Source organism: Streptopelia decaocto (genome assembly GCF_964273445.1).
Source record: "Streptopelia decaocto genome assembly, chromosome: 1".
Lineage (NCBI taxonomy): Eukaryota > Metazoa > Chordata > Aves > Columbiformes > Columbidae > Streptopelia > Streptopelia decaocto.
Window position 1 is genome coordinate 182,039,908 of NC_138663.1, and position 13,149 is coordinate 182,053,056.

General features: G+C 42.5%; 1 protein-coding gene across 2 annotated transcripts in view; it reads left to right on the forward strand.

Moving 5' to 3' along the window:
* ITM2B (integral membrane protein 2B) overlaps positions 1 to 5,361 on the forward strand; it is a 28,233-nt gene extending 22,872 nt beyond the window's left edge. For both annotated transcript variants that reach the window (XM_082043516.1, XM_082043515.1), the window contains exons 5-6: positions 2,927 to 3,077; positions 4,640 to 5,361. In XM_082043516.1, coding sequence (XP_081899642.1) covers positions 2,927 to 3,077; positions 4,640 to 4,728 — 240 coding nt within the window. In that variant the 3' untranslated portion in view covers positions 4,729 to 5,361. The remainder of the gene's footprint in view (positions 1 to 2,926; positions 3,078 to 4,639) is intronic.
* Positions 5,362 to 13,149: the final 7,788 nt, after the last annotated feature.

Below are 13,149 nucleotides of genomic sequence, written 5' to 3' on the forward strand. Positions count from 1 at the left end.
GGACACCCTGTTCTGTCAGTAGTTTTGGAGTAACTGGGTGAACATAATGGCCTGTGAAACTGAGGAGGCCAAAGCAGATCATCTAATGAGGAATGAGGTCTCTTACAATTTAATATGAATTGTCTATGGTTGTTGGTGTTGGTTTTGTGGGGTTTTTTTTAACTCTAATATATGTATGCTTTTAATACAGATTCAGATGGCATTTACCCTGCTTTTTCAGCCTTCTGGTTTCCTTACAGAACAGCAAAACACTCAGGATAGAGAAGAGAGCTGATAAGCTAACTCGTGTCTAAGATCTCAGGAGGGTGTTCTAAATTTTATTTCAGTGGGCTTTTGTGACTTTGGAATTATTAATATCATCTTGGGGGTTGCATCTTTCAAACAAGGCTTTGGGATTGGGACTCCAGGAACTGTTGTAGCCATTTCTGACTGGTTCGTGTATATAAATACATTTCATGTGAAAAATGACTTCACAAGTAAGTCCTCTGCTGCTTTTTTGCTGCCTATTTTAAGACTGGCTATTTAACCACATTTTTATTTCCTGTACATGAGGATGAGGTGGTGTCTGTAAAACTCAGTGACCCTGTATTTTTTTGCTTAGTGTATGCTGCTTTGATTCCATTTTTAGTTCACATAAATTCCACTATTAAAATCTGTTAAGTAAGAGGATAACCAGGCGTCACACATTTGATTGAAAATCCATGCAAAAGCAAACTGTTTTGATCATTGTCCCCAACAATGAGTGCCCTACTTTTGAGACATCTGTTTAATTCTCATTGTATTAACAAAAAGGTGTGGGCATTTGATGTCTCAGAAAATTGGGCTAAATGTTTTGTAGCTGGAATTTGGGAAACTGTTTGGCAGATGCACAAAGTGAGTAAATTTGTATTCACTATCCTGCAGTCACACTGGTTGCACGAGGAGAAAAATGTATGAAATTAAAGTGCTAATTTCATTAAAATGAGCTCTGAATACATGCAGAGGGCATTTTATGAAAATGGAGGTGCTTTGGGCTGTTTTTTGTTTGTTTTTTGGGGGCTTTTTTTGTTTGTTTTTTAAAAAGCTGTAATTTTAGCCTAAAGAGCCACACTTCTATATATTGATATAGTTTGTATATATGCAGACAGTGAAAGGCCTCATTTCCTTGGGAAATAAGGCTGAAATGCAGGTATATTTGTTCCTCCACCTCGTTCCCCTTGTTGAGCCAACCAGCCAATTTGAACTGTGTGGGATGCACAGGACGTCTCAAAGATGACGGTGACGCTTGTGGCTGTGCTGGGTCCCAGCGCTGGGTCATTGCTCCTGCAGCTGCCCACCCTGCCAGTGCCCTGTGCTGCTGCTTGGCTCAGGGGCTCTCTCCTGAAATTTGAGAGACCAGGGGTTAAAATACAGTAAATTACAGTTATTTAATTACCAAATAATTACTGGAATATTTTGGAAGGAAGGAGTGGAATAATTTGGCAGGAAGATGTGCCAGGGGAGGTTCAGGTTGGACATGAGGAAAAGGTTCTTCCCCCAGAGGGTGGTGGAGCACTGGAACAGGCTCCCCAGGGAGGTGTCACAGCCCCAAGCCTGACAGTGTTCAAGAAGAGACTGGACAACGCCCTCAGACACATGGTGTGAACTGTGGGGTTGTCCTGTGCAGGGACAGGAGTTGGACTCAATGATCCTTGTGGGTCCCTTCCAACTCAGGATATTGTATAATTCTGTGATTCTAGAAATGTGAAGTCTTCCAAGCTCTTATCTAAAGAAAAAAATTGCTGCCGCTTTCCTCATAATATGTGGAAAAGGATGAAGAAAATTTTCATAATTTAAAGTGAATTTAATACAGTCCTTTCTTTCTGTACTGAAAAGAATAGCATTTAATCAGATTCATCTCAACATTTTGCTTGGATGGAAAAGACAGTCTTGTTTTGCAATGGAAATTTCAAGTTGTTCAGTGTCAATAAAATCTATAGTGATCTTTCCTCTCAGAAGCTGAATTTGTTTCCATAATAAGTGATCATTTTATTTTTAGAAAGGAAGCAACACCTTCTCTGCTGCCATAAATAAGAATCACACTAACAGGATTTCTTAAATGAAGTAGTATTTCAAAAAAGCTGTTGATGGTTTACCGGTGGCAGTATTAGGAAATCAGCTGATAGCGAAGTTATGTGCATTTCCAGTTGTGTACAGTGAGGTGTGCACAGAGACAGATTCCTGCATCATTTCAGCTGTGGCAGAATAACACTGGAGGAACTAGAAGAGGCTTGGGAAGCCGCTGCACGTTGTCCTGGCTTGTCCCTTTTTCAGTATATTGCCTTAAAACACCTGATACACCACTGTGGCTTTCTATTAATAATACCTTTCTGTTTAAACAATTGTGGGAGTTGCGATAAGAAGTTACAGCGGTCTCGTCTTGCATTTGGCTTGAGTTGTGACCTGCGCTGTGAAGATGTTCCAGGCTTCCCAAACCCCCTGATCTGCAGCTGGAGCACCCCACAGCTGGCGTGCTTCGTCAGCAAGAGTATGGAGGGCCTGCTCCATGCAGAGCATTCTTCTGCCGACTTCTGTTGGGTGTAGTTCCCACTGAGGTCTGTGAGTCATTGTTAATTAAGTGACAAATTTGGATAAGAAGCGTAGGACTGATCCGTAACAGTGGGTGCTCCTAGTAGGAAAGATGTCCTCTCTGCTGGAGATGTTACTGTAGCAGGAGGGCAGTGGACATTTTGTGACCTTTTTCAATATACTCATTATGTATTTCTGTAGTGCAGTGCAGTCATGTTTGCACATTTAGAATAAAATTCTGTGGATGATACATGTTTTGAAAGAATTCAAAGCAGATATGTCACAGCCGTGTTAAAGAAACCCAGCGCAAAGTGTTTGTTTTGTACTTGGACCACGAAGAGATGGGTTTTGACAGAGCTGTTATATTTTTGTTCAACAGGCTGGAACGTATTTGCCTCAGTCCTACTTGATTCATGAACAGATGATTGTTACTGATCGCATTGAAAATGTGGATCAGCTGGGATTCTTTATTTACCGCCTCTGCCGTGGAAAGGAAACCTATAAACTACAGCGCAAAGAAGCCATGAAAGGTAAATGTTCCTCCTGCCATCTTTCGTGTTGGCAGAAAGTTCAGTGCTGCTTGAGTTTAATAAATAGGCTTGATTGTGTTGATAGAAATTATTGCAGTAACCAGCTCTGTGGGCTTAAGTACATCTGATATTTTCTGTGCAGAAATGGAAATAAGTCATTTTATTATTGTGCAAAAGTGCTCAAGGCCCCAGTGAGCCAGGAGCTGCTAAAATGTGTCTGCATGCATGGGTATGTTTTCTGGGGTTCAGGCTTTTCTTGATGTTTTTCTTGTTTCTTGATCCAACCCCCAAAACCAAAAAATCCTTTAATATATTAGAAGCCATAGCCTTGTAGCCCAAGTGCAGAATGGCAGCTGCTTCTTGTCATTAAAGCCATTTAAAAATTAGTCCACGTCTTCCTATTGGCATCAGTGAAACGTGAGTAAGAGCTGTCTCCATAGGAGAACTGTAGTCCTTGGTACTCCTTCATGGAAACCATTTGAAAAACATCATTTGCAAGAGTCTTGACAAGCTATTGAACACTGCCTTAAAATTTTCACTCAGATTTTACTCAGATTTACTTCTTTTTTTAACACCAAAACCAAAAACAACTGTATGTGATGTGCAAGTGCACACTGAAACAGTGTAATTGTTTTAGTCATATTGTTGGACCTGACTGCTTGGGAAAACAAGGAAAAGAAATACATTTTATAAAATTATTTAGAACAATGCTTAAAAATAAAAAGGTCTTAATAGCAAAATCCAATCCAAAATTCAGTATGTTGTGGTAAAAAATGATGAGCATAGGTTGGCAGTGAGCATTGGTTTGACTAAATTTTGGTTAAACTCTGCCTTTCTCAGATTCCCAGATGATGTTGTTTAAATGTTGCTAGTTTGTGCCTTTTTGCCTGTAGCAGCTTATTAGAATAATAGAATCAATCACAGAACAGTTTGGGTTGGAGGGGACCTTCAGAGCCCATCTTGTCCAACCCCCCGCAATGAGCAGGGACATTTTCAACTAGATCAAGTTGCTCTGAGCCCCATCCAGCCTGGCCTGGGATGTCTCCAGGGATGGGGTGTCTACCACCTCTCTGGGCAACCTGGACCAGTCTTGCACTACCCTCAGTGTAAAAAATTTCTTCCTCATGTCTAACCTGGATCTCCCCTCCTTTAGTTTAAAACCTTTACCCCCTGTCCTGTCTTAACAGACCCTGCTAAAAAGTTTGTCCCCATCTTTCTTAGCTGTTCCCTCTTTTGTGTTCCCACAAGCGTTTTTACAGATGCACAGAGAGGGAGACTGGGAACTGATCTGGGTCCAGACTAGCCAGTGGGGGGTTCTGGCAGGTTGGCTTTAACTAAGCCAGGGCTGTGATTTGGTTCACCGCACTGTCAGGATCGTTGCCTGCTTGTTGATTTTCTGCTTGTGAATGTGTCCCTACATGTGCTTCCTCTGAGAGAGGGGGCAAGGAGAGGTAGTTCTGATTTCTGATGACGTCTTATAGTAAATGTAAAACTGTTACATCTCTGATGTACCTCATCCCCTCTTCTGTGTACCCTCCCTTGTTCTTTACTAATACACACAGGGATTCAGAAACGTGAAGCTGTCAATTGCCGAAAGATTCGACACTTTGAGAACAGGTTTGCTATGGAAACGCTGATCTGTGAACAGTAATGAGGAATGTTACTGGTCCAGGAGACTTTAAAAGCTACATTATGACCCCGCCCTGTGTGTGCAGTGATTATTTTTTAAAATCTTCTTTTATGTAAGTAGTGGACAGGGCTTTATTGCTGAACACCTTCCATACTTTTCATCTCATGATACATGTAAAATCAATATGTTTTAGTTTTTTCTTTATTTTCAGGTGCGATGTTCTTCTTATATTTGAATAGCAATTGTATAAAGAATTAGTTGCTAGTGCATTTCATGTGATGCATCTTGAATACTAGGAGGAAGAGAAAGACTGAAATATCCACCAGTTTTTAATTAAGTAAAATTGAAAAGAGTTATTAATGTACAAATGGACTGCAAGAGCTACTTCTACCTGTAATATTACCTGCTATATAGTTTGTTACAGCATATAGACAAACCTGTATTTGACTCTCCCTAACGAAGTGCAATTTGTTTTGGTTTTAAAATATTGTCATATTTACCTTTTTAGATTGATTTCTGACTCGATGTTTTAAAATGGCAAGTGTTTGCTGTAACAATCTTTTAGAAAATTAAGAAGTAACTTATGTTACTAACTTGTATATAATCCCTGTATGTGCAATGGAAAATAAATCTTATAAACCTGTTTGTCTAAAAGTCTTTTGTTTTCTTTTGCTATTATTGAGGTGTGGGGGGGTTACAGTTAAATTTAAAGTTAAAATGAATGCTTTTTACCTGCAGAACTATTTTTAAAAGCGAGAAGATAAAACGGAATAGGTGATGGTTAATAAATGAAATACAAACAAAGCAGCAGGCTTTTCTCTTCCTTTTTCATTTAAAGGCTGTATTGTGCTGCTTGCTTAAATTCTGGGTTGTTATTTCCACCGTATGTAGAGCAGAGATCCAAAGCGGACTTACCGGTTGTTAATGTCTGAAATGCCCGTCCTGAGTATTTGTCAAATGTACAGAATCTAGAGGGTGTCATGAGCCAGGCTGACCCAGCTGAGCACCAGGAGCGTTCACTGGGCCAAGTACGTGAAGCTCTTGCCCTGTGCATTACCAAGAGAAAGTGTAGATTCCTGACTAGAGCAGCCAGCTCACGTCTCTTCCATCCCACACGAAGGACAACCTTAAATTATAAGGTTGGTATACGCTTTCATAAAATTGTAGAATTGCTGATGTTGAAGCTGTGGAGAGCTGCTTTCCAGCCAATTTGCCCCCAGTGTGCACTGAGGAATGGGGCAGGGGCAGGACTTTGTACTTTCCCTTGTTCAGCTTCATGGAGTTCCTGTGCTGTCCATCTCGGAGCGAGCTCAAATATTGCTAGTAGTGTCCTGCGTGGTGCCATCGACACTTAAAACTGCTGTTCTTAAGGTGAGTTTGAACTTCTTTGCGTTATTGGGATCTTTGTAATGGCAACTGTTGTGGGGGACAATGCAGGATAAGAGGTATCGTGGTACCTGGTGTTTCAAAGCTGGTTGCAAGAAAAATAACGGGAGAGAAAAAAGGAGTAACACTCAAAAAAATGGAAAATTTTCCCCAAAATCCACTTCTAAACTTCCATAATATGGCAACTGACTTGTATTTCTGACCAAGTTTTGAGCATTGATGTATCAGGAAAATAGGAGTATTTAATAGAATGTTTGCATATTTGCAAAAAAAACTGTTTCAACTGATTTTTAAATAATATGCACCATAAGTGTCCCATTCTTTTGTCTTAGATTAATTCAGTCAAGAGGCTTGGGGCTAATCTTATTTTTGTTCTCTTAAAGGATCTTTTCTTAATATAGTGGGAGGATGCTCTACTGGGTTTGGAGCTATTATACAACTGTAAACATGCTATCACCCAGCTTCCTGCTATTGTGAATGTTTGGATTGAGATAAAACAATTTGTTTTAAAGGAAGTTTCTTAAATACACAATACATTTTTTTCTTCATCTGCATTTGGCTTAATTTACAGTTTAGTCTTAGTGTAGGTGCATTATATATAAAATGAAAAGTATAATTGTTACTTTCCACAAGCTGGACTTTTTCAGTCCATTCTTGATGGTGCATGGCTGTCATGAACATCAAACAAAGCCTCATGTAGATGTGGGTTAGATGCTTGTGTATAAATTTTATTTACATAGCTACTCTTTGGTATAGAAGTAAGCAAGCTGGAGGCCCCCCTGGGTCTGTAGCTGCAGACATTCAGGATGTCGCATTTGTGTGCCTGAAATAAAGGTGAATTATATGTCAGGAAAGGGTGACTGGTGTGTTCTTTGGAGCCCTGTATGACATGAAATTCACGCTGAAGTACTTTTAAGTATGTTTCCTAGCTTTTTGTGAGTGTACTGTTCCTATTTCCCATAAGTTAAACATGAACCTTGTTAATTTTTAAGCGAGCCTGGCATCATCTTTAACTTGTTTTTAAAAAATCGAGTAAGAAACTGTGATCTGTGGTGTGTCCTTTAATGGAGCAAATGAAGCTGTTGGAAGAGTGGCGAGGCAGGGGGAGAAATTGATTTGTACTTATAGATGGGGTTTATATGGCAATGCTGCACGCCTGCGTGCCACATAACTTCTGAGCCTCTTGGATAGTGTAAATTTATATCTTATCAGTAGCATGAAAATAAGCATGGGGAAGGACGGAGAAACACGTGTGCACTGAGGAAAAGCTCCCAGCGTGTGCTTATGTCTTACTAAATGCCATGCAGTTTGTATGGGAAGAAGACCTAAAACACCGTGACTGCATTAAAAGCTCCTGTTGGAACTAATGCCCTCGGGACACAAATCCATGGAAAAAAATAGCTCTTAAAAAAAGGATATAATAAACACAGCTGTGCTATGCTGAAGAAAAACACATTTCCAATCCAATGAGTTCCACAAAAGGGTTAGTATAAAAATGACCTCATTGGAAAGTTATCTTTGCAAATATTTTTAAAACTCCTCATAAGAAAGAAAACTAATCCTAATGCTGAGACACACTTTGTCATTGAAGCAGCAAAACCAAAGAAGTGCCACTATCCTATGCCACTGTGTTTATTTGGTGGAGGGAGCTGTGCTGGGCTCTGGGGGGTCCCAAACAGCCCCTGAGGTTCAGTAGGTCTTTGGATGTGTAAAGCATTTGTCACCAGTAGGTGTGGATGATCTGAGCTTGCAAAGCGTGATAAAAGCTCCGAGTCTTCCCTCTTATAATTGAAGCCCTGCAGCTTTAGTAAAGAAACAGAGGGCAGGTTTTGGCATGAAGAAAATATTGAAGGCCTGCAAGACAGAAAATGCAGGAGTTTGGTCATCTGGTGCAACATTGTCCCCTCTGGAAAGGTGGGTACACGCTTTTGTTCACATGAGTTGGGTGGGAGGATGAACGTCTGACGTGCCTGTGTTAGCAGAAGCTTGTGGTTTAGAAATACTAGAGGAGCTGTACTCTCACTGACATTGCTTGTTCTGGTTGTAGGAGAATATTGTACTGTTATGGAGGAAGCAACACAGAGCCTGTAACGCTGTTGTCGTATTATGAGTTTCCTGGATTACTATACACAAATGTTTCCACCTACATAGGGTGTTTCACTGCCATGGCTTGGTAAAGAAGGTCATCATCCTAGGCACACTCCTAACAGAAAGAAAAAAACAAAGATCACAGGTTGGTTTAATTTGGATAAATGCCTATGTCTGTTCACTGTAGGCTACGGCTGCCAATTTTCAATTGGTTTTCAGGTTACTGGTTAAGGTTAATTCGATTCCTGAGAACCACTTCCAGTAGAGCTTATTCTGCTTCTTGTGAGCTTAGGAAATCTTGGAAGAGGCGGCATGGGAAACATCCTCACTGGGGAGACAGCCGGCAGCAGGATGGGGCGTTGTCCGTGCCAGAGCACGTTTCTCACATGGCGAGAGGAAGCAGAACTTGGGACTGAGCCGGACGGGAAAGGAGGGATTGCAAGGGGGTCGTTAATGTGGCCCTCTAATTGCCAGCAACAAGATGTTTGTGGCTGGTTGGTCTATTGACCTTTATTTTGCCATCAGCTGGCAATGCCAACCTAAACGAATGGCCCTGCAGGAGGGGTGCAGGATGCAGAATGTGTCTGGAGTTAGAAGCGCTTTGCCTGCATCATGGTACCTGCTTGGCAAAACCCATGGTGTGATGCGGCTGTGCAAACAGCGTGTTCTATACTAATGGCCGGACACCTCTCACAAGCAAGGAAAGCTGTGCCGGGAGTGATTATTTTTTTCTGATGTAATTACACTTCACAGAATCACAGAATGTCAGGGATTGGAAGGGACCTCGAAAGATCATCTAGTCCAATCCCCCTGCCGGAGCAGGAACACCCAGATGAGGTTACACAGGAAGGTGTCCAGGCGGGTTTTGAATGTCTCCAGAGAAGGAGACTCCACAACCTCCCTGGGCAGCCTGTTCCAGTGCTCTGGCACCCTCACCGTGAAGAAGTTTCTTCTCAAAATTTAAATGGAACCTCCTGTGTTCCAGTTTATATCCATTTCCCCTTGTCTTACCATTGGTTGTCACCGAGAAGAGCCTGGCTCCATCCTCATGACACTCACCCTTTACATATTTATAAACATTAATGATGTCGCCCCTCAGTCTCCTCCAAGCTAAAGAGACCGAGCTCCCTCAGCCTTTCCTCATAAGGGAGATGCTCCACTCCCTTAATCATCTTTGTTGCCCTGCGCTGGACTCTCTCCAGCAGTTCCCTGTCCTTCTGGAACTGAGGGGCCCAGAACTGAACACAATATTCCAGGTGTGGTCTCACCAGAGCAGAGTAGAGGGGAAGGAGGACCTCTCTCGATCTACTAACCACCCCCCCTTCTCATACACCCCAGGATGCCATTGGCCTTCCTGGCCACAAGGGCACAGTGCTGGCTCCTGGTCATCCTGTTGTCCACCAGGACCCCCAGGTCCCTTTCCCCTGTGCTGCTCTCTAATAGGTCATTCCCCAACCTATACTGGAACCTGGGGTTGTTCCTACCCAGATGCAAGACTCTACACTTTCCCTTGTTACATTTCATTAAATTTTTCCCGGCCCAACTCTCCAGCCTGTCCAGGTCTCTGGATGGCAGCACAGCCTTCTGGCGTGTCAGCCACTCCTCCCAGCTTGGTGTCATCAGCAAACTTGCTGACAGTGCACTCTAGTCCCTCATCCAAATCATTGATGAATATATTGAATAATACTGGCCCCAGCACTGACCATTGAGGGACTCCACTAGATACAGGCCTCACTTGCACTAGGGCTTCAACTGATAAATTGCATCAGTCATGGATTCTATTTTTTAATACCCAGGTCCTCGACGCTAGCACAAATCGGTAAAACAGACACAATTCCAACAGCCATTTTCACTTACAGGAAGCTAGCAACATATATGGTCCTTACACAGTTACAAATAGTTAAAATTTTCTGTTAAGAGATAAGTAGAATTATCTGAGTAAAAAGAGAAAAAAGTCAGACCCAAGTCAAAATACTTCCTTCAATCAGTATGAAACCTCTCTAAACTAATCTCCAAGGGAGAGAACTAGAAGTATCCATGCAACAGCCTGGCTTGAGGTTTTGCATATAGGCATCATATATATGCAGACATTTCTCCATCCAGCACCAACAGTCATAGTGTCCTTTCAGATCCCATTAGCAACGTGGTCAAACACTTTATTGATAGAAGTTCCTGCCTTAAACTCATCACTGCTTCATCTGAGACTTCAGCAGTGTACTACATAATGCTCTGGGAACAGCAAGTTACAGACATGTATACATGTGGAGTGCAAATATTATTTTTATTGATAGTGTGTATATATAGGGAGAGGCGACATCTGATGTACCTCTCTGTTTAGACAGAAGTGGGTTGAGGCTTGCCATGGTCCCTATGGATTTTACATCACTGTGGAAATATTAACTTTTAGAATTAGAATAATTTTGTTTGGAAAAGACCTTTAAGATCATTGAGTCCAACCATTAACCTAGCACTGTCAAGTCCGCCACTAAACCATGTACTTAAGAACCTCACCTATATGTCTTTTAAACACCTCCAGGGATGGTGACTCCACCACTTTCCTGGGCGGCCTGTTCCAATGCCTGACAACCCTTTCTGTGAAGAAATTTTTCCTAATAGCCAATCTGAACCTCTCCTGATGCAACTTGAGACCATTTCCTCCTGTCCTATCATTTGTTAACTTGGGAGAAGAGCCCAACATCCTCCATGCTACGACCTCCTTTCAGGTAGTTGCAGACAGCGATCAGGTCTCCCCTCAGCCTCCTTTTCTCCAGGCTGAAGAGCCCCAGTTCCCTCAGCCGCTCCTCATCAGACTTGTGCTCCAGGCCCCCCACCAGCATCATTGCCCTTCTCTGAACTCTCTCCAGCACCTCAATGTCTTTCCTGTAGCTTAGGGGTCCAAAACTGAATTCAGATTCAAGGTGCAGCCTCACCAATGCCAGGTCCAGGGGGACGATCCCTTCTCTGGTCCTGCTGGGCACACTATCCTTGATGCACACCAGGATGCTGTTGGCCTTTTTGGCCACCTGGGTACACTGCTGGCTCACATTCAGCCAGCTGTCAATCAACACCCCCAGATCCCTCTCTGCCAGGCACTTTCCAGCCACTCTTCCCTGAGCCTGTAGCGCTGCCTGGGGTTGTTGTGACACAAGTGCAAGACCTGGCATTTGGCTTTGTTGAACATTATACAATTGGCCTCAGCCCAATGATCCAGATGATCCAGATCCCTCTGTAGAGCCTTCTACCCTCAACCACCCAATTTGGTGTTGTCTGCAGACTTACTAAGGGCACACTGGATCCCCTCATCCAGATTGTTGATAAAGAGATTAAACAGAACTGGCCCAAATACTGAACCCTGAGGAACACCACTCATGACCAATCGGATTTGGCTCCACTCACCACAACTCTTTGGGCCCACCCACCCAGCCAGTTTTTTTGAACTGAGTCTTCATGTAGGATGCAATAATAGTAGGGGTCAGTCTCACCAACAAGGGGTACAACCAGACAGTTTCACCCCATCACACTCCTAAACCATTTCCAGCTTCAAAGGCAGAGATGGTGCCAGTGCAACTGTGAGGCAGCATTACCAGGGGAGGTCACGCTGGGGAGTGGAAAGCAGGACCCTCACCCAAGTCCATCTGTTACTCCAGTTGGTCCTTCTTAAGGCCTGTAGGGCAGCAGTTGGAGAAGAGCTACCCCAAAGGGAGTGGGGACAGGTCCCTCACCTCCTCAGTCCCATCAGCACTCGTGGTGGGTTATTGAGAGGGACAGCTGAGCTCCAGGGGACACTGATGGCAGGGGCTGGTGGCTGAAAACTAAAAAAGTAGCAAAGCATCTACCATATCTGAGCAGTAAGAGTCAAAATAAAAAGGCTTGGTTTCATTTCCAATGGAAGCATGACTTCTATTCCCATTGGCAATCACCATGAAACTATAGCAACAGTTTTAAGAAAAAGAATTAAGATAATAAAATTACTTAGGATTTTTTAGCAGCTGGAAACAATGAGTCAGGAGTGCTCAACTGTGCAATGTTTTGCAGACTGTCATCTGCCTATGACCTACGCTTTAAAAGCTGTTGTAGCAAGATGTTTAGAATAAAAATATTGTCAGGTCAGATGAGAAATTACCATTAATACTTTATTTGACCTTCCAGTGTTTCCTTTGTTTCTTTTTCTTTTTTTTTTTTTTTCCCAGTAAGAACTACTTTTTTTCCTTCCTTTGCCATTTTATTCCAAAAGCCCAAGGGCTCCATTTAAAAGAAAACATTTTAAAATACAGGATTAAAGCATTGAAATCAGTATATCCAAAATGGGGGGGGAAAGCGCAGCAATTTACATATGGTTTTACACATACACATGCCTTTCTTTGGAAGCAGATACATATATGTTAAGTCATCTTAATGCAGTTTAGATGTTGTTACTACCTCTGAGGCTTCAGGATGGAAGATTAAAGGTTATTGTAGCTTGATTCATTTCCTGTCTCCCTTCTTCTCTCTCCAGTTGTAACTCAAAGCATTGTATTTTGGTTGTACCTGCTTATGGAGGGAGCCCTAAGTGCCCTGCTTGATGAAAAAGTGCATAAAATTTGACTTGAGAAGGTGATTGGCATGCAGACAATTTTAGAAAATCAGTATTTACACTGAGGCTGGTTGTCAGCTCTTCAAAACAACGTGATGTTCCCTAAGCACGATTGCACAGGGGGTTGTGAGAGCAGTAAAAGTCTGTGCCTGTCATTTGGATGACCTGGGGCTTGGCTCTAAAAGCATGTTGAAGCAGCTGTGAGGGAACCTACCCAGGAGGGTGTGTTTCCTTCTTGCTGACAGCTGGGAGGGTCTACATTGGCCTTGACCATGTTTTCTGAGATGCTTTGCTCTCATTTTAAATTCTTCTGTGCTCTTAAAGCCAGTTGTGAGGAGAAGGCAATGGACTCATCTGCACTTTAGGGGTTTAACTTACTATTCCAAGCTGGTAGA